The sequence below is a fragment of the Passer domesticus genome, chromosome 10, assembly GCF_036417665.1.
Source record: "Passer domesticus isolate bPasDom1 chromosome 10, bPasDom1.hap1, whole genome shotgun sequence".
NCBI classification, from domain to species: Eukaryota; Metazoa; Chordata; class Aves; order Passeriformes; family Passeridae; genus Passer; species Passer domesticus.
In genome coordinates this window covers 27,182,864-27,209,321 of record NC_087483.1, presented here as the reverse complement: position 1 = coordinate 27,209,321, position 26,458 = coordinate 27,182,864, and the positions used below count along the sequence as shown (strand labels likewise).

Sequence of the window (26,458 nt, the reverse complement as noted above, 5' to 3'; positions counted from 1 at the left end):
AAATCTCTTTTTGCCCCTCCTACCTAGATATCATATTCATAAGACGGCAGACAGAACTTTGAAAAATCTGGGATATATTTTAAAGTGATCACCTGAAACCTAAAGATTTAATAAATGGCCTTTATTAAGCATACATAAAACCTCGTAAAAGGGAAAAAATCCAAGTGTTTTCCAGTAAGCATGTATGTTTGTGTCATGGCTGTAATGAAACACGCATTAAGTATGAAACATATGGTTTCCATTTTGTTGCCCTGGAATTCATCCAAAGACATTTATGTTGTTAGCTTAACTGTTCTCTTTAGCTGAGAAGCTGTGGAAAATATCTCATCTGAAAAAAATCTGTACCTAGTGGATAACTATAAAAGATTTGCTAGATTTTTAGCAGACTACTTTAATAAAAGAGCCTCTGAGATTACCAGATTTTAGGTTTTTAAAATTAGTATATAATTTTCAAACTAAAAACAAATTTGCTTAAAGAGGTACCAGAATCCTATCAACAGATTATACTGGTAATATTTTCTTTAGTTAACAAATTTGTAGAGGTGTTTATGGCTCTCTTTTGGAGCCAGGCCATCTGACCCAACAAGAATGCAGATGGTATCATTACTAAAATATCATCTTCTTATTTTCATAAAAGAGCACTGAAGATGGTCTGAAGATCACATCTGGCTAATAAGCTGGTTCAGAGGCAAGGTTCATTAAAAATTAGAGAAAAAGAAGATAGCTTTCATTCTCTTTTTTAATAATTCCTGGATTTGCCTTGATACAAAAATAGGTCAGCCAAGAGCTGGCTAAGAACTTCAAAGTATCTATCATGAATGCTCAGATTCAAATTTGACTTATATTAGCAGAAAATATACTAGAAGGGCTGAAAAATAGTCCAAAGGTTAAATTTTGCCATGGTATACTTAAAAATAATCCCTAAATCACAAGGCTTCTAACCTCAGCAAGAAACAGAATCTATTAAACCTTTCATACCTTTGTGCTGTAAATCAATTCATTAAGCCTGCTGTAGTTTTTACAAACCATTGCTCAACTTTTGTTTGATGAAGCCAATGGAAAAGAATAAATTGATAAATGCAATGAGATCAGTTTGGAGACTTTACAATTTCATGCTTTATTTAATTAGTTGAGATTATTTGGGATATGGCAGACAAAACTCTTCATTTTATTACCTTAATAATCACATGGTTTGAGGACTGTGCTCTCAGTAAAGAGCCCTGCAGCTGGAAACTCCACACTGCCCTTGTTGTACAAGCTTGTTCACCTTCACAACCCCCTGCAAGAATTAGCTGGTTATGTTAACTCACCTTTGCCATCTGTGCTTGGACTCCACTGGCCTTTAAAGCAGAAACTGCCTTCTGAGCAGCTGCTGGGCTGTCAAAGTCAACAAAACCATAACCTGAAAGAGAAAACATCATTTTGTTAACAAGACAGCAACCAGCTTACAAACAAACATTTCACAGCCAACAGTTATGCTACTGGCATGGTTATTGAATACAGTTTTCTTGTTGTTTAAGAGGGACAATTTGTACTCCAGGTCGTCATGCAGTGTCCCCCCCTAAAAACCTAACAAAGTTCTTGAACCTTGAACTGGTTGAACCTTGAATCTGCCCTAGTGGAACAAATCCATTTCCATGTCCACTCATTATAAGAATTTTGGCCAAACTGTTAACAAGCAGTACAGTGCTTTGCTTTGTATTATCTGGTGTGTAACTTCAAACAGCAGATTATTTCAGAGATCACCAAATAAAGCATCATGTGTTAATTTTTCTGAAGTAAATTCTTATTGCAGTTTGAATAAATGACAAGTAAGTCTGTAAGTTACTTTTTGTTTATTCAAAATTGGGAGAGGAATTTAGTTTGAAGAACACACATCTAACCCTTTTTTTGGTAAATTACTTATCTCACTGTATATACATAAAAGACAGTTAAATTTAAAAGTGAGTGAAAACCCACCTTCAGTGAAACCAAATGGTTTTTCCTATTATTGAAAGAATGTGAAAAACTGGTCTGAAAGCATATTCTATGCCATATATGCAATCTTTAAATATGAGAATAAGTTCAACATCAATTGAAACAAATTCTATATATTTGCAATAACAGCTTTTCTTATTCTGAACAAGAACATGGAACTAAGGGATTCCAGGATGTCCAAATTGCAATATACCCTGGCCTTAACAGACACTGACCTTACAGGCTGGGATTTTTAATCCAGCCTGGGAATTGGAGGCTCAAGGCTCACCAAGAGGCAGTCAGAGTTTGGAAGCTACTTCCACTAGATGCTATTGCAAACCTCATTATGCATTTTTCAATCCCACTCTTTTCCACCAGTGAGCTGTCCAAGTATTAATAAAATCCCTTTCCAAAGTTAAAGGTGGGGTAAAAGAAAACAAAAAAACCCAACAATTAAATAACCTCTGGAGGAGTAAAAAATGGAAATATTTCTTCAAAATGTATTACAATCCTCTTACAATATATCTATACTGAGAAAAGGTTGTCTAATGTTATGAGAGAACACGCTTTAAAGCTCTTAACTCAGGAAAAACAACTCAAGCATCCTTGTACATCAGTGCAAGCCTATTTATGCTGCCAAGAAGCTGAAGAAAGCAGCATATTGTTTCGTGTAACACGTGGCGGTGAGGATTGTTAAATCCTGACATGAAACAAAGTGAATTAGTTCATATCAAGTTTTGTGCTGCCAAGGCAAGACTAACTTGCCATACCCCAAACTAGCTCTCCACACCCATGGCAGCCTGGGTTATCACCAACACGCTGCAGGGTGCAATACAGACAAAGTTACATACTGACACCAAGCATGCCACCAAAGCTGGCTTTGCCACCTTCCAGATGATGTAGAAACTCAATTGCTTGTTGTTCCAGTTAGTTTAAACCCTATGGCGTGTTTTTTGGCAAAAGCCAGAGATTCTGTCAATCTTTTGGTTAAATTCCAGTTAGATATTTACATTCTGCCTATTTATGTTCCCACTGCAATTTCAGCGACACGCAGAGAGCTTCTCTGGAGCCTTACCTTGCAGTGTACTGTCACAACAGGCTGCTAGCTACTGCTTTTCATCAGTGAGATTTAAATTCTGTATTGAAAAAGCCATCTTAAATCTCTTTAAGAATTAATCTGAGAATTTCTGTATCTCTGAAAGGACTACTGAACACTTCAGGAACTGACAGAATGGACAGGCTAAATCCGGTAAGTGCAATCATAGGCATTAACTAATTAAAATAATTGAAAAGGGCATCTCCCCTTTCCTAGTCACAACGACATCTGCATACAAGCTAGGAAAAAAATTTCTAAACATTTCAGTTTCTGAACTGTCAGTTCCTCTTCAATTTGCTTAAGATGGGGAATTGAGCAGCTATGTCTCTGCACTGCTTTCAAGTTCTGCACAAAAGCTTTGTCTTAATTAATGATAAACTCTCCTCCCTCTGCCTATCAGCGTTCTGCTTGTTCATGGGCATTATGTTTATTAGCACTGCTCAATCAGCTGACTTAATATTTCACTTTGCTTAGGAAATATTCCCTTCGTTGTAAAAAATTAAAGTCTGAAATCTGCTATTTTGGTGTCTTGCCACCACACCTTCTCCCACCACAATCATGCTGGGATCTGAATCGCTGCAATTGCAGTGAGTGGTGAAAATCCATGAACTGATATATTCTGCTTATCTAGAAGACTTCTAATTTTTTTTTCCAGCTGCAATTACTTCATTGAAAATGAACCCTCTCTTTGCTCCCAATACATTCAATAGAATATAACAAAACACAATTAGAGTACTGGAACATGTAATTAAGTGCTGCTTCAAGCTACACTAATCAATGGAGCTTATTTCCACAATGTGTAATTTTTTAAGATGTTTAGTTTAGTTGAATGGTCATCTGCAAGCTTCCCCAGTTTCTCCAGGCAAAAAGGGAAAAGCTGCTTTTAACTCCATTTTTGTTTTTAAAATAGAGACGAGCTGCCAGCCAGCACTGTGCATGTCAGCTCCACTCTGGCTTGGCTGCACCACCGACACCGGCTGCCTGCCAGCTCCACTGGAGGCAAATGCACTGAATACACCAACCACCAGCAAGAATAAAACTCACTTAAGAGCAAGAATGGGAAAAAAAAACCCAAACCAAACCAACAAAGGTAAAATGAACTTAAAATACAACATTAACACACTTCATAGATTCAGTTATGGCTTTCAGAGGAACACAGTATAAAGGAAAATAAACATACCTTTGCATTTGTTTGTAGTCTTGTCCAAAATAGCCTTCGTGGATACAATTTTCCCATACCTAAAATGTATTATACATGTGTAAGGAAATTGAGAAAAGAACATCCTCTTATAACAAACACACAAATCACTTTATTTTATATCCTAGTACCCTTTGCTCTATGCAAAATGAAACAATTTATATAGACTATAATTATGGAATGCAAACCCATACATAGATGGAAGTGACAAAGAAATCAACAATTTCAAGCACAATCTTGTTCACTATTCTCAGTGGCACCACAGAATGAGCCAGAAAACAGTGCTTTATAGAAAAGAATTCCAGGCAGTTAAAGTCCTGGTATGTATAAGACAACATGTTATAGATATAAGCTGGGACTCTCTCAGTGCATAGACCAGTTAAAGCAGACCAATTGCCTTGTCAGTGGTAGGCTTGCTTGCTAGCACAGTATGGAAAGAGAAAAAAGAGAGAGAGAGAGAAAATCCCAGTAAGACCCCAACTGACAAACACAAAAATATTACATCTGATTTAATATCATTCTGTTCTGGAATGTGACAAGTGGAAGACTCATGAAAGCTGATCAACAAAGTCGGCAAAAAAAATCTGTACATTTCTGTAAATATAAGCAATTTCAACTAAAACAAAAACATCCCTCAGGAAAGTTTCAAGTTTCTTTTTCTTATTGCCAGTTTCTCAGCTTCTCAGTACCGGGTAAGCCCAGTCTGCTATGCACCCCAAAGTTGAGCACACAGAGATCTCAGCAACTAAGCTTGGGACAGCAATCCCACGTATAAGAACAATGACTGTTTCTGAAGCAATCTGAAAAGTTTATCAGAATTAGGTATCTTGATCATTTTTAGAGTAGAATTTGTTCCTGCTTGCAATTTTCCTTGGAATAAAAATCCCACTTTCAATTTAAAACCAGCAATTCTCTTGGCCTGTATATGGAGCACAGGTTTCCCAAGCTCCTTCCCACATTCCCTCTGTTTGGTTGTCAATGACACTTGTTAGGGTGCCCTGAGCATGGAAGAGAAAAATGATGCAAAAGGAGTTTGCTTTGGCTTGAGAATATAATGTAACTTATTACACTAACAGGTATACCTATGCACTGAGCCTCTATTGGTAAGAGGCTCTTTATCACTGTACAAGAACCCAGAATTATGAGAAGTGTTATCAGTATACGAAAGGGGAATTTGGGGAAAAATGAACTTTTGTCATCTTACCTACTAAACAGAACTTCAACAGAGTGAGTATAATTTCAAAACATACTATGTCAAAAGACCTAATTCCATTTCTGCAGTAGCTGTATTAGTCTTAAAAATTCTTCAAAGTATATTAGAAGGCTAAGAAATTAAGCTTAGTTGATTAAGAGTACTCAGTTAACTGTTCACTTGCAAAGTGATAGTTATTCAAAGGCAAACCCTATTCACAAAGTACTTTCCCCACAAAGAGCATTTAAATACACCTTTCAGTAGAGCTATCACTCTTTGTGACCAGTTTCAAGACTCTGCTGTTTATGCAATAGTTATTGGATGGCTTCAAATAATTGCAAGGGAGTAAACCCAGGACACAATCGATGAGGTTGGTGCTTCCTTCTTTTATCTGAAATTGTGAGCATCTACACTGATACAAAATAGAACTATCCATCTATAGCCTAAAAACATACAAACATCAGTGAAAATCAGTGCATACCTGAATGTACCATTTTAGAAGCTGTAATAAAGCAATAGAAATTGTGCATAATAGTTGGAGCAGGTACTTCCTTATTCATACCACTTATTTTCCAAATATGTCATTCCATTCAGGAAGCTTTATTGTCCATAAATCAAAACTTCTCAAGCTTTCTCCAGAATTTTTCTGAGTGCAGAGCAAAAGCACATGCTATAAATGAGAGAGGCAAACTGCTCAGGATGCTTGTACCCAGCACAACATTTAACAGCCAGCATTCTCCATATCCTGCTCCCTAAAGCTTCTTAAAGTGAAGAGCTACATAACCTTTTGTGGGGAAAAATCCCTGAAGGATGATCTTGTCTCTGCTACTGTGTCAGTTCCTGAAAGTGCAGAAAGTGGTGGTGGTGAAGAGCCACAGCCCTGGGTATTTCTGTGAGCACAGTGACCTGGCCAGCAGGCTGGAGGCTGCCTTGGACTGCTCCAGCCCATGCTGCTGATGCTCACCAGCCCATGAACAGGTCTCTGCACATCTGTTCTTTGCAGAAACTTCATGGACTACCTTCCACTGTGCAAAGATGGCTTAGTGATTTATGGCACTGTCCTATATAGCACGCTCTTGCAAAGAACCAGGCACCATGGAAGGCTGCCAAGAAATTTCAGCAGTGTGAGTCTAGGAACAAACTGGGAACCTGTATAACAATAGCAGCTATCGCCAGGATTTCTCCTACGATTTTCCCTCATGTATGAGTTGTTCTCCACTCATGTCATGAGGCACAGAAAAGCAGTTCACCCACCCTGAGCCCGGCCAGCAGGATGCACCCCCTCCTGTTCCCAGCATGTGATCTGATACTAGGGGAATTACTCCTTGTAGTTTCTCCCAAGTGCTTCCTTCAAATTACAACCATTGTGAAAACTTTTCTTCCCCTTGCATTCTACAGTCCTGCTTTTAACACAAGCTCCTGTCTTCATCTGCTCATTTATTGGGTGCAACTGATATCAAGATCCTGCAGAAATCAACGAGCTCTAAAATACATCACTCATTACGCAAACTGGTATGTGTGGCCTGCTTACAAAAAAGATTATAGCAAGTATGAGAAAATTTGTATTCCAAAGCTGTCTATGATGTTAGGGCTTGCCTGAAGATTCTAACTCCTCTCAAAACCTATGTACTTCTAGTTCTCTAAGGCACTTGCTGAGGTTTCTCTCCTGCTCCACAGCCTTACTGCATGCTTGGTGAGATTTTGTACCTACAGTAGAGCACTGTTCCATGGCTGGCAGAATCACTTCTATAGGCAACTGGTGTTTGCTCATGCCCTCTCAGTTGAAACAGTTTTTAAAACATGCTTTCTTTTAAATTATGTAATAGTCTTTAGAAATAACTGCTAATCTGGCTAGTGACAAGCAACAAGGCATTTCTTATTAAGCAAGTTATTTTTCTCCCCAAAATAACATCAAACTCATGTTCAACAGCAATAGAGTTCCCTTTTTTCTTTTTGAGTTCTATTAACATTCTTCAGTCTGAATTATGTTTGGAAATGGAAAGATGTTTTGAGCTTTGCATCTCTTTTCTATACAGCACTTATACCAATATCAACTCACACATTGAGAAAGAGAGGGCTTGGGTAAGAGGCAGGTAAATAATTGCCAGGGTGCACTGGGTATGGGATTGACAGGGCTCAGTAACTGCCTGTGACCCAATGTATGAGATACAGCTGTGGTACAGAACACCAATCCAAATGTCTGGCTGGACAGAAGACAAAGAAGAAACATGTTCAAAGCCAAGCTAGGAAAAAATACAGTACAGCTGTTTAACAGGATAATGTTTACTACTACTAATTACATCCTCACAGCGCAGAAATGAAAAAATAACCCTCACCTGGCTCATGCTGCCCCAAAATCTACTGCCAGGCAATAGGAATGTCAAACACTGCACTATACCTTTGTCTTACATGCTTTTGAAGTGGAAGACTTGAAGTGAAGCACCACCACATAATTTTTTAAATCATATTTTTCAGCAACATGGTCAAAACCAGTGCAAACAATCATCCTGACAGATTCACTGCAAATGGCTAGGGATACATTTGACATTTAAAACATCTCTGAAGCCTAATTTTGGCAACCTCCACAATGCTGAAAGAAAAGGGTCTTTAGAAAACCAAATACATGAATCAACCTGAACCGCTATTTATTTTTCTCCCTTTGTACATCTGGCAGTATGATGAACATATGTGGAAATGTGAGCATGAAAAGATGCCATCATGAGCATGACAAAGAATGGAGAATGAAGTAGCTTGAAGTCTCTGCCCCAAGTGCGGTTTTGAGTGTTGAAAGAACTTATCTGTGTGTGCATTAGGGGAGGTACAGTAAGAACAGGCAGCAAGAGGCTTGATAAGGTTTGTCTGGAATGAATTGTTCAAATCTGTGTCCACAACATAATGTAATATACCTCATACCACCATGCTTACAGTGCTTCCCTTTGCAGTACTTTCAACCTGTCTTCCAGCTTTTGCTGTGAAGGATTTCTCTAGCACAAGATGTTGACTTGGACAAAAATATGCCAGAAGGATTTCTGCTACCATGGAAAGTCCTTGCCTTTAAATGCTGCTTATGTCCTCCATGCTGAACCGTCCAGAACTTTGTGTTGAAGATGAACAGTGATCTCCCTTTACTTAAGTCCAGTCCAGCTATGAAAGAACATTCCTAGAGATCCTGCTGTTACAGTTTGCATTACTGTAGTGCTGTCAAAACTCCTCTGATATACAGAAATGCTGCATATCTTTCGTGTTTGTTCTAGATTAATTTTTACATCTTAGAATCTTATCACTGCCCTTCATGGAATGCTCTTATTTTTAAGATCCAGAATTGTGCGGTAAAACCAGACACGGATTTCATAACTTCTAAGTGGCTCCAAGTACATGAATTAACTCTAAGGTAGAATTGTGAAAGGAAAGAGAATCTGGCTGAAGACAAAATATTCTGACAGGGGGCCAATATTCTCACCAGGTGACTCAAAGACTGAAGAGAGGCAGATCTGGCAAGAAGTGTCACATGAGAACAGATCAATCAATCCTAAAATGAAATGTAGCTGCTGAATACATTCACATAAAAATAAATTGTAATTTTGACTAGGGAAGTAACTAGATGAAAATGCAAAAGGAAATACTTCATAAGCAATTAATATACATTAATTGTAACACTAAAAAGAAAAAGCAGGTGGGCCTGCTTAGCTTTAAAAATAAAAGAGATAACAGCAAAACCCAAAAAGATATTTCTTACTCAAGATACTTATTCACGACACAGCATGGTCAGTGGGTACCTTGCATGTACTCTAAAAGCAGCAAATTGTTGTTTGAAATGAAATCATGCTGTCTTTCAGTATGACCTCAAATCAATGCACACAACAAACATGGACTTCGGCAAATCAGTGATGTGCAAATTTTCAGAGCCTCACCTCCCCAAACACAGAGTACTCTGTTTTGAACACTGTGACTCAAAACATTTATATGCAACTGATGGTCTTCCTAGCCAGGCCCACACCACCATCCACCCTGCTTGTGGGGTGGAAGCCATTACATTCATCTCAGTTGAGACCTGATGAGGAAAACCCTAACAGCCCATGGGAAGGCCTAACCCCTGCTGGAGTCCCCAGTTCCTCTCTAACACCTGGTGCAGAAGGAGCAAGAAAATTCCTTGGGTCTGAGAAAAAGAGCCAAGAGAGTTGTCAGCAAGAGCTGACTTGCTACAGCTCGCTCCTGTTCCTCGCTGGTCTTCCCATGTTCAGGGCATTTCTAAGCCAACAGCACAGCCAAGGGAACATGACCAGCCCCATCAATCTTTTCTCCTGGATCCAAAACCCAAGCATAAAAAGTTTTATCTGGCTCCCATACCTCCAACTCTCTGCTGTATTTTGGGAAAGCGGTGTACTGAACCTTAAGCTCTTGGTACCTTTTAAGCTTAGAAAAACACAGGGAGTTTTTGTTTCTCTACGTATCAAATTTTCAATTTTTCAGTATGGCAAATTTCTGATAATAGTTGTCAATACAACACTACTAGTCCTTGTGTAGACAACTCTGATCCCACTCTTTCGTTATGGGTAAATGTTTCTTACAAAAACTTGATAAAGAAATTTATTCAATCCAGCAGAAGACTGAGTTTTAAGAACAGAATCAAACCATATGGTTTCCATTTTTAAATTCTTCTTCACCACATCTATGCTGTCGTTCAGAAGGAAACATTGCTGAGAACATTTTGTCCGTGTTTTGTTTTCTGTTGTTGGAAGACACACTGTTCTTTGAGCAACTCTTTGGAATACTCAGTTGCTTCAAGGCCATCATGCAGCTAAAGGTTTTCTACCAGAACATAATAAGCATCTACCACCAAAAGCTGGACCAATCACTTTAAGTGCATAATAAAACATTATATAAAAAGTTGCAGTTATACTTTCATATTTTTATTTTCCAAGCTAATGTGCATGGATATTCTAATTCTAGCTTTATTCTAGTATGAGTTGTGTTTCAAAATTGTTATAGATTTGGCTAATTTATTTGGTTAAGTTTCCTTTCCTAGTTTCAGATATTCAACCACTGGGTTAACCAATGCCACCAGATGTGCTCTTTTTCACACATTAGACCATATTTTTCACTATATGCAAAACAGAACTTACTTGAGTACCTAAATTAAAGTGTTCTTTTGATGACAGGGTGTTAAATGATCATGTGGTTTTGACATAAAGCTAGTTCCTTCCTTTCTTAATAATTGTCCCTTTGACTCTCTGTACTTCAGAGGAAAGATGGTATTTTCGAAATACCCAAAAATCCAAATAGTTCTCCTTTCCATTTATTATTATTTTATTTGGGAGATAAATAATACCTCCAAATAAATTAGAATTTATTATTATAAAAGCCAACTACTGTTTTGTCTTTACAAAATTACAAAAATTACATTTTCTCCATTAATGTAAAGACTACTTTTGAGATAGGGGTATTAAAAAAACCCACCGGAATAAAGATCGCCCAACTAAAAAACCCAAAACACCCTAGGCTCCTAGGAACCTTGCCAACCTTGCCTTTACCGACAAATGACTATTCTTATATACTGCTGTAAACTCTTTAATAAGATCAGCAAAGCTTTTTTCACAAGATGTCTACGTTTAACTCTTCTTTTTAATTTCATTTCTCTTTCCAATAAGAATCAGTGCATGTCATCATCATTACCAATGCCACTACCAACATCTCCACAGTGCAAACTACTATTATTTTGGTACAAATAATCTGTTCTTCAGTCTCACAAGGTTACAATTCTAAGTTCCAGATTTCTCTGAGAAGTAATCAAGAGCAGCAAAATCAGATGCAAGCCCAGATATTTTCTGATCTCCTACTGTTGTCTGTCCTCACAGGACCAGATGCTTTGCACAATGGACACACACAATTTGGTAAAGTGTGAACAAATGCATTGTAAGTTTCTTGGACAATATTGATTTCAACAGATAAAAAGCAGTATTTTATGAATAGGTATTTGGCGTGCAGTGTACAGGCTCTACACAAATGTTAATGTTCCTTAGAACTAAAAATAATCAGGAATTCAAAATCCTAATAGACAGTGACACACAAAAAAAGATTTTGGAAATTATTATTTTTCAGTTACCCAATTTGTTTTTGCCAAGAGTAGTTATTTCCTGGTTCAGACAAAGATAAGCTGTGGGGACAGGGAAGACATGTTTTTAGAATCAGGAAATGTTTGCTTCCTTCTGCACTTGCTTTGTAGAGATGTGAATAACCTCTATCCATTCCTTAGAAGCTGACTGAAATTCAACAGGAAAGAGTCCCGTTAGCATCCTACAGCTATTTTTATTACATCTTCCCAAGGTTTTTCAATTAATATGATCCTTGTTGCACAACAAATTGATTATTTTAAAAGCAAGAACCACTGCATAACATCTTTAAGCAAGACCCACTGCACATCATCCTGCACAGCTGAGGAAGACTTTGCCTTTTTATGTCTCTGGGCATTTTAAACATTTCAGAAATATTACAGCTGACACTAAAGCTGTATGTGGCTTTCTAGGGTCTTCATGAACAGACTTTCAACAGCTGTTTGCAGAGGTGTGTTCTCTGTCAATCTTAAATCAACAAATATGTAAGGACATGTTTATTTAGTTTTACTTTATAAGGTTAAGAATGTTGCAATATGTGAAAAAGTGGTTATACTACAGTACTATGATGATACAGTCATGGGGGGGGAGGGTGGAAATTAAAAATAATCCATTCAGTATGCACACACACACACATGCACAATCACTCCTAGCAAAAAGCTTTTGGAGTTGGAGGGGAAGGCTCTCGTATTATGCCCTGTCAGGCATCAAGAAGAATTGTGCTGATGTTACTCTAAGAAAAAACACAATCAATTTAAAAAGAGATTTTAAAATGGCGAGTATAAAAATCTTTACGTTAGGGTGTTGGGGGCTCTTTTTGTTTTAATTTAAAGATAAGAAAAAGGCAAATTCTGAAGGATGAACCTGCAATTTCTATTCTAGGCTCTAACAAGTTTATCAGTATCTGCAGTCTCAGCTGCTCCACGGAGGATGTGAATTCAGACACTTGGCAGAGCTTTAATTAATAATCACCCTCTCTTCAGGGAGAGATTTTTGTCAAAGCCCTCAATTTTGGCCTATCCTTGCTCAGCTGCAACATGATTTTTACTATTAAACATATGGTACCTAATTTCCATTTCATCTTCCATAGGCTAACAAGAGAATGCAGCTCAACATTATGGTAGGGAGAGACAACAACTCCAGACACTGAAACATTAGAGGGCAATAGCAGCTAAAGTGGCAGAGTTGACCTCTTGCTCTGCACTGGAGATCAGCTTTCATATTTCACAGACGCCTAAAGATTTTCATCAACCTAATCACTCTTATAAAAGCCAGAATACAAACATGCTGGTCCTAAATTTGTTGATTGCATAGCTGTTTTAACTGTAGACACAAGATGTCACACGCTGTGAAGAAAAATGGAATTTCAAGCAACAAATTGTGAAAAATGATCCTGTTCTGTGGTTCTTGTCGCCTCTGCCCCTGCAGTAACCCAACCTGACTTCTGACAAGCTGAGGTGATTTTGCATAATCTCTGAACCATCTGCTAGGCTATCTGTCAGTTCAGTAGCCTTGTTACTTTACAGTTTATAGGTTAAGCAGGATAAATAACCTATCAGAAACACAAACAGATTTGCCTCTTTGACACACTTTGAAGTGCAAGTATTGTCTAAGTAATCATAGCTTGCTTACTTCTAAATGACAGAAAAAGAAAATAAAAATCAAAGTCATGCATTAAAACAAACGTCTATTCTTTCAGAAAAGGAAATTGTTTATTATAATCTTCACAGTTTATGAAATCAATAGCACACCAAAACTAAAGTGATTTTTCCTAACTAATTATTGCCTACACTTTTAGAAGATTTTTCTCTTTACCCATTTAAAAACACACATATGAAGTATTTTTAAATGTGTAAACTATGCAGAGTTATGGTTTTCAAACATCTGTTTGCAGGGACACAATTGCTGGTTGACATTAAAAGTGCTGTTTCCTGCCAAAGATCTATCGAGTTTGTTAACCAATGAGAATGAAAGACCACTCTGGTTTTCCTTATGTAGCATTGTTCCTTTGAGAAAAATATTTAAATATGCAGCGACGTGTACAAATCAGATAGAATGGTTTAGAAACTAATTTGCTACTATTCTGTTTCTAATATAGAATATTATAATTTATGTGAAGTGCTCTTCCACTCAAAGCATTACAGAATGTTTTGCCATAAGACACGGAACTGAGGATCCTTTGTATGAAAATAGTTTGCAGTTATTCAGATAGTCAAACAATAAATCTCAGAATTATCATAAATTATCATAAATCAACTAACATGCATTAAGATGATCCAAACAAGAAGGTGCCAGTAATGCTACATCACACAAAAAAAATCAAGGAGCCTGCTTCTCCATGTTTGCCTCACAAAGCAGGCTGCACTTCCTAATCTCTACTGTCCAGTATGCAGTTCAGTAGTTCTGGAGAACCCTGACTTTACAAAAAGAAAAAAAAAAAAAAAGAAAAAAAAAGATTATTCAATTAAAAGATACTTGGAATTGTTGGCTAACTCCCTTTTTAGTATTACCATCACTCTTACTTAAGAAAACACAGCATCATCTACATTTTCTGCAGCAATTTGCATGTGCAACTACTGACAAGGCTATTCAAGTATATGGGAAGAGGTTACAGTTTCCTGCTGTTACAAGATGGAAGAACAAAACTATGTTATTTTAAGAAAGCAAATGGTCTCACCCTGTTGCTTTCTTACCCTAGTGCTACAGAATGGATACAAATTATGTACTGAAAAAAAATCTGCATTTTGCACTCAACTGAAAGCTTGAAACAATATTATTATTTACAAATAAATTATCATAGTTTCTGTGGCTCCCAGAAAGAATATAAAAGACATGAGAGCATAGGGTTTCACATGGGCACAAAAGATACAGCCTTTTTTTAAAGAATATTTCATTTGCAAGCATAACAAGAAAGTACCAAAAAGGTTCAAATCACAAAGCTGTCTAGTGATTTTTTTATCCTTTTCTTTATACTGAGAAATGATCACTACTAAGGACAATGATGTGGGAGGATGAGAAATTAACCCAGATGAATGCTAATATGTATTTATAAGCCGAGCTCATGGCAGGTCTGCAGATGTGCAGGTATTGATTTACCACTGCTCATTGTTTTAATCTGAAAGTACAGCAGTACTTCCACACTCAACCATAAATCTTGGCAAATTTCAGCCTCACTGATTTTGCAGAGCCTACACTAACCGCTTGAAAGAATAAAACTATGAAGACATAACAGAGTAGTTCTTGTTATTCATAACTCTTTCCTCTTCCCTCTGTTAAACAGTAGAGATCAGCTTGGGAACATAAATGAGTCTCTCTACCTGAAGACCTTTTATTTTTCAATTCCTCCTCCTCCATCCAAGGAAGCCAAATTCAGTCACTGTCAGCATATGATGCATTGCCCATTATTTTGGCTATTCCTAAGCATATTTCTTTTTCTTGTGGGAGAGAATTAAGGAAAAGGCAAAGGGAAAACAAAATCATTTATCTACAGTTCCCAATACTTTTTTTCTCTTGCTTAGTCAGAACAATATAAATCAAAGTTATTTTATCATTTGGCTACAGGCTTAGCTAGTGTGAGATTACCTCCTCTCTGGATAGATAGGCAAACACCTATTAATACCACAAGCCTACACACTTGCAGAAGATTACTCTTTAATTTATTCTTGCATATCAATTTCATTTCTGGTGAAGGTTGCTAACCAAGTCTTACACTCTCAGTTTAAACAGATGATGCCTCAAGGAAGCCATCAGTCTAGAAAAGCGTAAGATTGAGGACTGCCATAAAAGGGCACTTTCAACCACACCCCATTTCCCAAGCCCTGATCTATCTGGCAACTCTGAACTACAAAAAACCACTTCATATTTTGTGAAAATTTAGTATATAAAAAATACATACACTTATGTGTACATGCATACATAATGTTTTTTCTTGCACTTAAGATGTTTTCTTACTGCTATAATGCCTAGTATTGATAACTTTTTTTAAATACACCAACGTATTGTGTATGCTTTCCTTCTGGTTTTGTAACATTAGGGCAACTGAAAAGCCAACAGGATTTCCAAGATTAGGCCTGCTGGGTTCAAGTACACTATACCTAAAGATAACTGTTTGTCCTTACCTCTATCTTGCACTAATTTAACACCCCATCTCAGAAAGTGTTGACTGCCTCTCTTCTGTCTGGAAGGCCGGAGAGGGAAAGTCCCAATACATTCAAATAAATTCCAGTTTCTCTGCACTGCATTTTAAAGTGGTTCTTCTATGAAATACTCATAGTAGCATCCTGCTTTCAACAGCTATTGTACACTGGGATTAACACCTTGTAATGAAGACACTACAATAAATAAAGTACAAACTCCTTTAATTTCTGGTAACTTAATGTCAATCTTATTAGACCAGAGCTAAATGGACAAATTACTCAAAATCACTGCTAAGCCTTCCAGATGCCTTGTCCCCTTAATAGCACGGCATGTAGACTTTATCTCTATTTGAATCTGCTTCTGTAGTCTCAAGTCCCAGCTGTGCTGAATAGCAAATAACTCCATTTCAATAGGGAAGATGGTTGTACTAAAGTAGTTCTCTCCAGGGGTCAATATACTTCAGAAGGGCATTTAAGTGCCTGTATGTTATTGAGCAGAAACATCAGCTCACATATTATTGATTGTAACTGCACAGCTCTGTTGAAAAGATGCCTGCAGTAGCATTAAGTGCTGAGACAGGGATAGAGGAGTGTTATGCATTAAAAAAAAATAGTATCCATCTGTTGCCAAATTTTAGATAGATGAGCAATCACAAGCTGTAACACAAAATCTAAAGTGCAACCTCTGTGGCTGATGCGTCAAGGTCATATTCTGTGACACCTCAGTTTCACACTGCTTAGATGATCTTTTGAATATTGACTGAAGAAAGCAGGAGGCAGGGCTTGATTTCTGCCGTTTTGCAAAGAGTATGTAATAGATACTTACATGGAAATCTGCTTTTGGTAGCTTAAATGCACCCTTTTCTTTAAAAATCTCATGAACCTGTTCAGATCCCATCACTGCCGCAGCCCAGGACAAGGGAAGCCCCCTGGAAGCATGGCACCATCAGCCCACTGAGCCCTGAGCTGCAGCCAGGGCTGCAGTCCCACGCCCCGGGCACCACCAGACTGCCCTGCAGAGCACACAGAGCTGGCTGAACCTCATGTGATCCCCAGCCCCTCATCTCCAGTGACTTTTGCATAATGACCATGTAAATACCATCATGGAAGGCTAAGTCCAGTGTCCCAGACTGCACTTTTGGCACTGTGCCTAAGGAAGCACTTGGATCACTGGGCTTCACAGTGAAGTACACAGATGATAGAGGTTAATCCTGGCCTAGCAGGGAAAACTCAACCCAAAAGCATTTGTGCAAAGGGGGGAGTCAGCTGGGCTCAGAGAAAATTAGGATCCTCCAGTTTGCTATGTCAACTGCAAACCTGGATGGAAAATACATGAAGCAGAATAAGATACACAGTCAAAAGTTTCTTAAAAGGAGCATCTGTGGGAGTTTAACAAACCCAGAACATCAGCAGCCACAGAAGGAACTAGTCAAAAACCACATTATTACACAGAGTCAAGAAAAATCAATCAAACACTGCATGATTGCAAAGTTGACAGGCAAGCCCAAAGTCAGTAAAGTCAATCCATATCATCACCTTTCTTGAACAGATTCAACATTATATGCCAGCAAGAAGCTTGCATGACATGATCACAGTGTTCCTGGGCTTTACAGACCTTTTTGTCTCAGAGAGCCTGAGATGACTATTTCTTTGCCTGCAAGAGGGCAGCAGAACAAGCTTTTCTCTTAGAAGTGACAACGTACTACAGGAAAGAAGCTGTAACTTATGAGGATGACTCTCCATGCCTACACTTCAGGTTTTAAAAAGTTAGTTTTCTAATTTTTCCAATAAATTTAATTACACAAGACGCTTAAAGCAATTCAAGTAGAAACCTTAAAATACTTGATACGAAAACCACTCAGAGGCAGGGAAATATAATGGATACAATTATCACACTGGAAAGGACTGAGAATGGAAAGAGGCAAAGGCTATACCCAACGTCAGAGACCCACCCCCAGTAAAGAGTTAAATAGCATCTAGGTCACTCTAAAGTCTTTCCTGCACACCCTCAGCTCACTGCATATCGGAAACGCTGTGTGGGAAGGCCAGGGAAATAAACTCACAGACCAAGTATGACTCAGACTGCAGTAATTTAATGATACTTTTATTCCCTTAAATTATCTTTGGGATTAAAAGAATCCACACCCTTAACATGGAATCAAATCACAATGAAAGGAAGAAACCACAAATTAACAGATCTTAGTGTTAACAAAAGGTATCTAGAAACAAATTAATTATTAATGGCAAGGAGCGAAACCTCTCCTATAACCTACTATATGGTCACAACAGCAGAAGGTGAAGAATTTGAACCCCAGTCAGATGTTCTTCTGAAAGCCTAGTGAGAATGATCTCAGCAACAGGAATGTCAGAGAACTGCCTGCCAAAAAAATAAAGAACTGTCATAGCCAAATGCTGACCTCTACCACTAGGGGAAAGCAACTTGAGTGAAACAGCCTCACATTTCCTCCACCATTGAAGAAGTTGAACTCAAGATCTGTTAAATATCTTTGGCACAAGCATGATCAGAAGTATTGAGTCCTAAAGAAGGCAGAACACCAGTGACACAGATCCAAATACAAATCCAGCAAAATTCTTGAGGAAAAACAAAATTTCTTGTAAATTCTCTCCCCCTGAAAAAAGTGAAAGTTTGGAAAAGACACTAGTGAGCAGAAGAAAACACTGCCCTTAGAAACACTTCCCCTTGATTACAATACAAAATTCCAAAAAATTTACTCTTTTCTCTGCACTTTCAGCCGCTTCCCCATGTCTCACTTATGAAAAGGACAAAACAAGGTATGGTAACTACCAGAAAATGATGAGCAAATCTAAGACACCCTAAAGGCACTCAGATATCTTCTATCACAAGGACTTGAAAATCTTCACAGAGAGAAAGAGAAATTAATTTCCCCTTTTTCATGGCAAAAAAATAACTAATTTTGTTGTGGTGCTTTAAATAGCAGTGTATGCCCTTTTCAGTAGAGTTTCTATTAGTATATTAATATAACATTCTAAAGAATTGAGCATCTGGCTTCACAGCTATATATTTAGATGTACTGTGCTCTGTTTCTAATTAAACTATGGGGTTTTAAAATCCCATGAGATACAGACATGAAAAATGTTCCCAAAACCTATATCCACCACTAGGAAACTCTTCAGTAACCAGTTACCCTTAAAAGTCAAGTTTTGCTTCAGCTCACCTTTCAACTACATCCAAACCAGCGAGTCTGTGCTCCTCAGATTATCACCTCGACCTCAGCTCAAGTGTTAGATGGGAAACAGTTATCAGTGGCAGTCAGAGCTGTCCCCTCTTCCTGGGAGGGCCACTCTTTTAAAAATATTTGATGACATTTGTGAAACTGCATAATTCAGAGTGAGTGTCCTAGACTTCAAAGAGAATTAACAAATATATAATTAATTAAGAAATAAATAAAATGGGTGGAAAAACCTTCAGAATTTCCCATGGAACAAAGTAATATGCAATTCACTTGGGAAGAACAGAGGACTGGGACATGTCCTTGTGTATTTTTAAAATGTCATAACTGAATATTTGGAAGATGTTCAAAAATAATTGATCCTAATTTACATTTAAAAAGTACATTCATGCTGAGGCCTTTGTATAATGATGGACTTTTCAGCAGCAGTCCTGGCTTAACAGTCCTTCACTGCTAGTACTGTACCTCTGTTCTGAAATGTGGAAGCCCTGTAAACTGTCACAGAGAAAAAGGAACAAATAGCAAGACTTTCCCTCTCATTATTTGAGATCTTCAAAATGTAGCACACAGGCTTTTGGCAACGAGTAAGCCTTAGCAATAAAACTAAGGCAAAGCCTTCCATACAATAAAAAACATGTAGCTTCAAGTATGGGAAATGTAAGAGTTTGAATACAGGATCTCTAGGGAGGAGGGGGAGGAAAGGCAAATGATTTACGGAGTACTTTCCAGATCAACAGTATCACAAAGAGCAATGAGGGAAAGGAAATGCACACTGCTGCATCAGCTCGCCTGGATACCCCACCATGCTGATACCCTCAGGCCTTGAAGGGAAAAAGTATCTCTTCTCTCTGCCAAATGTCTTCTTCACAACCCAGCCAAGGCATTCAGGCTTAACACAGGGGAGATTTCTGCCTGAGGTACTGCACAGCTACAGGTTGAAAAGAAGAAGAAACCACAATGCCAAAAGAACCAGACATCATGGAGTTCATCTGGCACTCGGTGCTTTTGTAGCTGAAAGCTCAGCCCTCCCCACCAGATAAATCCTCCCTGCACACCCTGGAGCAGGGAGTGGTTTCCAACCCTTGCTGGCAGCAGGAGTGGTGGGTCCTGGGTGCTCTGGGCTTTCCAGGATCAGGCCTCTGGGAGCACACTGCACACAGACAGCTTCAGTCAAGCTTGCCATCATCTCTGGGGCATGGGGAAGCATTTCTGTTTGTGAGCACAGCAGTCCTTTTGGGCTTTGATATATACACTAAATGAAATTATATACTGAACTATAAAACTGTGCCCATCTCTGGGCTCCAAAACCTCCTCAGTTACCCTTTCAGCAAAGTCCTTGAAACCAGAAGCAAATAGTTTGGATCTTTTTCAAGTCTTTAGATTTATTTCTGACATTAAGAATTTGAAAATAAAAGATCTGAGGTTTCTCATGTATCTGTTTATCACGTACCCTGTATGAAGCTCTTTTCTTACAATTTTATATCTTTTATTAACATAACACTTATTTCACCACTGTATTCACTCAGACATTAAAGTCCTTATTAATGCAACAGAATAATTGTTGATACTTTGAGAAGACTTGTGAAAGCTTATTAGTGACTACACATAAGCCAAAAAGCAGCACTAGGATTAGAAATATTAATAATGTGTGAAACCTAAGCCCACAATGTTTTTCTAGTAAAAAATACTGACTCAAACTCTGTCTTCTAAAGATAATATATAAAATTACACAACTGCACAGAATATGGAAAACAAGCATTTAAGAAGAACACACATTTTAGGCTAACATATTTTGGTAAAGATGGCCAAAATTATTAGTTAATTAAATTTAATTATTTATAACTAAAAGTGAAGTTACACACATTTTGGTGGTTAATTTTCCTCTTCTGGTAAAATAAGTAAGAAAAGAAATAGACATGTAAGGCACAGGATAGGAGTACAAATCAGAACATATTTTTTCCACTGAAATTGATTCAGCAAATGATTAACCCAACTCACACAGGTTATTCCAAGTAGAATATTTGCACTAGTAACAGTGTCAAAACAGACCCCAAATCGACCTCTTCTCTTTTTGAGTTTTCCTTGGTGGTTTTTTTGCTGTATGTCCATGTATCATAACAATATCAACATTCAAATTAAAATTTGACAGCACATCTATCTACAATGATCAGACATTTATATGATGAAATGCTAATTCTTCTCTCAGTAACTCTTTAATGATTTAATTTTCTACAGAGTTTGTCTAAGCCTTGAGTAAGGCAACTGCTAAAACTGAACTGAGGCAGCTGACATTTTCTGTATGTCAAAACAGGGTAAAATTTTAGAAGTTGTGGGGAAAAAAGTTGAGGATCAAGGCTTAACATTCTGTGGAGGTTTTTTTAAAGATAAACACTGTTTTCTCTATTTCCTCATTTACACATTTCATTGGAGGTAGCAGGATCTGAATTAAATTAATTATATCAAACCAGTTTACCAATATTTGCTATTGCTTTCATTCTGCAGGTAAATATGAATATTTATTATGTGGGTTGCAAAGTGTTTAGGGTTTTTGTCAACCCTAAATGTAGCTTGGCAATAACGTGGGTAAAAAAAAGTTAAAAGGCTGTCAAAAAATGAGTGGCCTTATAACATGTCAACATCAGATGGCTCAGTTTTTAATTTCAAGGAGTTAGCATTACAGAAATCAGAGCTAAGCAGAATGAATCCTTAGCAAACAAATTTAATACTTCACAAGATTTCTACAAGTTATGTGAAACCACATGAGATTTTGGACATTGGATAAAAGAGTCTGCTTGCAAATACTGATCCTGATTTCTGTGCTGAATGGTTTCCTGAAGAAAAGGACAAGCTTGATGTAAGCACAATGAGGCCAAAACCAACTTGGGCTCTAAGCTGATTCAATTCTGGGCTGGTTTCTGACCGAGATGCCTGCCTAAGAGGTCTCTGACACAAGGGACAGTTTTTGGCATCATGGAACCCACCACAAAGCTTGATTAGTACTTGTTAACATTTTTAGTAGTCCACTGGAATTAAACTATCCCCTTCAAAATGTTCTTGAATTACTGGTTATTCCAGTGAATATCACTTCCCATCTGCGTCAGGTCCCTGCCATTGGGGAGCTGGGGACTGGGACCCTGATCAAAGACATTCCAACAGCTGCCACTGGACATTTCTTTCCTGCAGCTCTGTGGTTGCATCTCTGCACAACAAATACCCAGCCCTGCACTACCAAATCAGCTTTTGTTTTCCAAGAAGAGATCTTCAGTGGTGGTAACTTTTACCAAATCTGTTTTCCTAGTGCTTCTTTTACAAGCAGCTGCAGCTGAAACATTCCTTCCACTCTCCTCTCCTCCCTCGCCCCCACTTCCTCAAGGAAATTCCATGGGATCACCATTCCTCTGGCCCCACACTGCAACAAAACTCTCATCTCCCAGGGGACAGGGAGTTTTGCAATCACTGGATCTCCACATCTGCGAGCACAGGGCAAACACAGAGTTCTCCTTTGCACGTCTGTATTCGGATTACTTGTTTTTTAAACAATGTGCTCAGGGGAACTGCTTTTAAGTTAGGCTAAATGAAATACTTACTTTAAAAAACCACAATCTTTGCTTAATAAAAAAATGGAGAGAAAAAATTAAAACTATATTAGTTTTAAATTTGAGGCACGTCAAGAGACTGCATCTGGAGGATAGGACAACTTTTTTACTTTTCTCTCAGCTACAATTTCCCTGAAAATATCTATGGGTCCCTAATAACATTCTACATGAAAGCATTACTGCAAAAAAACACCCTGGAACTTCTCAAAGAGAATTACAGTGTAGGTTTCATTTGATCATGAATGTAAAGCTGTCTGAATTTTATTTCTAGCTAATTAAAGTCCAGATATTGAGGGGAAGATAGAGAGTCTTCCTTCACATCATGCCAGGCTGACACCTCATGACATGACTGCTGAAATCCATTGCTAAACAATAAAAGAAATGACGATTTAAACCAAACATCACACCTCCAGGCCAATTGCAGTTCCCATGCCATAAAAAGCAAAAGCCTCACTACTTGTTGTGGCAGTCAAGCCCTGACAAAAAGGAGCATTTCAGCCTCCATATCAGGCCTACATCTCTCTGGTGCATCTGGCAAAAGGAACATACAATAACGAATTCTATTTCTTTTCAGCTGTAGAAATGGGATACATATTTTTGACAGCAACCTCTCAGAAGATCGCCAGCTCAGAGAGAAGCCAGCAGAGCCGGTTTACACACCACAATGGCAGGCCACTCCCCTCTGACAGTCTGTCTGGTTGAGAAACTGGGTGCATCAGCTGGGCAGAAACCAGTGGAGATGAGCTAAATCAGGTCCCAGGGTTCCTGTGGGTGTTTCTCTACTGTGTTCCACACCACTGCACAAGCAACTGGCACAATCAATGAATTGCATCCAAGGAGCACACCTTCACTACCCTCTGAAGAGCATAACTGAGTGAAAAGTGCAATTAAAGAAAACCTGCTGCAGGTAACACAAACCCCTACCACACCACACACCCTGAACAGGGAATAAAGAAAAAACATGATGCTGGCATTGTACAATCGAGCTGAACAGTACAAATCACATACTGCTCAATCACAAAGGAATCTATCTCCTCCTAGAACCAAACGTTATTTTGTAAACCTGGTGTTATTTATTCACATATGTATGAAATCATACTGTTTTTAAAAATGCACACGTAACTCTGAAAAAAAGAAATTTGCAGAGGGCTTCTTTCTACCCTAAAAAGGTAGAACAACAGATAGGCTCCTGCTACAATATAATCAGTATTAATACTGTTCTCAAAGGGAACAGAGACACTGATGTATCACATTTAATTATATGACATGAAATCATATTCCACATAATTATGAATGCAATACCTCACTGCAGCCAGCAAACCATAAAAATGAAAGAAAAATGCAAGAAAAAACTGAGAAAAAAGGAAAAAGGAATAAAGAGAAAATACTTTAAAGAGAATTGGAGAAGTTAGCTTTGAAAACTTCCATTCCACTTCCCCTTAGCCACACCATTTATCTAAAGGGGTTGTGTTCACGTGCTATAACTTTTCTTTTATAACATTTCTAAGCAGCAATGATCTGCCCAGATCACTCTCCCAAGGAGTTAAATGCAAGAGATGTTCAGACTGTTTTCTCGAGTCCAGCCTTTTTTTTTTTTCTAATGAGGTATACTGAGTAAAATTAACAAATTTCTTGATCTTAAGTGACCACAGTGGTGCCAGCTCCCTGCTACAGTAAATGTCTGAGCTCCAGTTCACCTCTTTTCAGTCCTAAGTATGTTTGAAGGAGACAAGAAATGGCAACATAGGAGAGGTCACAATTACACAACAAAGAACATGGAAACATTAATATGTTAATGAAAGTCACATGACAATGAAAATACGTCTTTTACTAAGAACAGGGAATTGAAACAACTTTCAAGCTATCTTGTCTCAAAACAGGGAAATATTGGAGTATATAACTAAGCATTTTTTGGAAACAAAGCTGTATATCACATCTGGGTCATATGTTTCAAGAAAAGCATTAGCCTGCCAGCTGTTTTAGCTATGCCTGTGTTCATGAGGCTGAGTATTTATCAAGGAATCCTTAAATTACTCTCTCAACAAGAGAGGTGATTTCAGAATGCACATATGCAAAGGCAGCCACTGCAAGGTTCTGCTCTGTGTGCAGACCATCCTGACACAGAACAATGGCCTGCTGTGGCAATTCTATATTTTGTTATCTTAAAGCAGCTGCTTTCCTGAATGCAATCCCATTAAAAACCCACAATATGACCCTACAGTGATAACTTAAGGGGGAAGGCCAACTAAGTGAAACTGTCCCGAGGAAAAAGCGATTTCAAGAATATCATATAGACTACAAACAGCTTGATACAAGCAGCACAGTATGAGAAAACAGCCTGGAAGGGAAAATACCAAAGGGTGGGCTGAGCAGGCTGAACTGAACAGAGGAGACTTGTGTTAAGCCTCAAAGCTCAAAATCTCACCCAGGGACTGAGGATTGTCAGGAGGATGAAGAGTCTGCTACATCATCCTCATTTAATGATGTACATTTCACAAAAGGAGGTTTCCGAAGAAACAGCATTACACAGACACAATGCTGCTGCAGGCCAGCAAGTAAATCATAAGCTAGACAGTGGAAAGTACAGGGCTTTGGAACCATGTGGCTTCAGCATAAAGGTCATCCTCAGCAAAGCACAGTGCTTAGTGAGAGTCTGGAAAGCACCTAGAAAACATGTCAAAGCAAGTTACAAACTCCTGACTGAATCTGCTAAGACCCAATCACGTAAGTCCTTAATCAGATAAGCAGGCTCAACAATTTCAGTGAATAACTGGAATGGATTTAATCTTGTATCGTCAAAAAGTTAAAATAAATGACTAAGCATCACCAAACAAGAAAGTATAGTTAAAGCCTAAATAATATATTCAAAACCCATCTGAAGAGCTGAAGAAAGCATATCAAGTACTGATATCCACACCAGGAGAAGGGAATGCAATTTAGGCATGGCTGAAGTAAACACTGCTTCAGCAACCCTGTCAAACCAGCTCTTCATGGCAGAGGCCTGCCCAGTGCAGCAGATCCCATGTAATGGCACTCTATGGTTGTGAAAAGAAACCACACAGCAGAGGCAGGCACTTCCTGCAGGCTTTCCCAAACCTCACTGGCTCCTGTCCTCTGCTCCTGTCCTGTTCAGATGATTGCTCCTGTCCAGCCTCCCACAGAAAAGACAGGATCTGTGGGCCACTGCATTGATTGCTTTGCCTACTCCCACATACTGGATGGGAAGCTCTTGTGGTCAGGACTGACTCACATCATGTCCCCCCGACACTCCTCTGGTTCTGGGCTGACTGTTATGACATCTTTGTGACAAACAATACCTACTTTAGCCCTCCCCAGTCTTCTGCCTCTGGCATAACTGATATGAAGAAATTTGGTTTCTCAATGCAGAACTGGAGTAGCAGGCTCAAGATTGAATGAACTATTCAGAAACATGGCAGCTTCAGTTCCCACACAAAAGCCAGAAATATGCTCTGAAAAACAGCCGTGCTCCCAAGACCTCACAACAAAAACATAATGTGCTCTTTTCAACCAGAAAAAGAGGAAAAGAGCTTCACCTAATAGAAAAACAGAAAGGACCAATCAGTTGAAGGTGGAGACAGATTTGTAGACACGTATACTGGCAAACTGTGTTCTTGCCAGGAAAATACTTTTCCACAAAGCTGGTGAACGTTTATTCACTGTGTTCATAAATACTTCACAGCTGTGCTACAACAGGAGAGCAAGCCCAACACTTCCATAATTGATAAGGGGTTTTTCTAGTGATTCACCAAAAAGAATTAAGCAAAGTAAAAACATGGCCAGATGAGTACTGCTGTCATGACAAGAACTAAAGCAAATCCTGACTAAATCAAATAGAAGTCACAGTATAACAATCCCCACCAAAGAATTCTGTAGATTATTTGAGCTTGTATTCTGAGGGATTCTGTCAAAAGCAATCTTTCTCTATCATAACCATCACTGAA

The 26,458-nt window shown here is 38.4% G+C and overlaps 1 protein-coding gene across 8 annotated transcripts in view; it reads right to left on the bottom strand.

Annotated features, from left to right (window-relative positions):
* Positions 1 to 26,458, bottom strand: part of RBMS1 (RNA binding motif single stranded interacting protein 1) — a 337,082-nt gene that overhangs the window by 35,431 nt on the left and 275,193 nt on the right. For all 8 annotated transcript variants that reach the window (XM_064434723.1, XM_064434716.1, XM_064434717.1 and 5 more), the window contains 2 exons: positions 4,233 to 4,291; positions 1,311 to 1,402 (listed from right to left, as the gene is read on the bottom strand). In XM_064434723.1, coding sequence (XP_064290793.1) covers positions 1,311 to 1,402; positions 4,233 to 4,291 — 151 coding nt within the window. The remainder of the gene's footprint in view (positions 1 to 1,310; positions 1,403 to 4,232; positions 4,292 to 26,458) is intronic.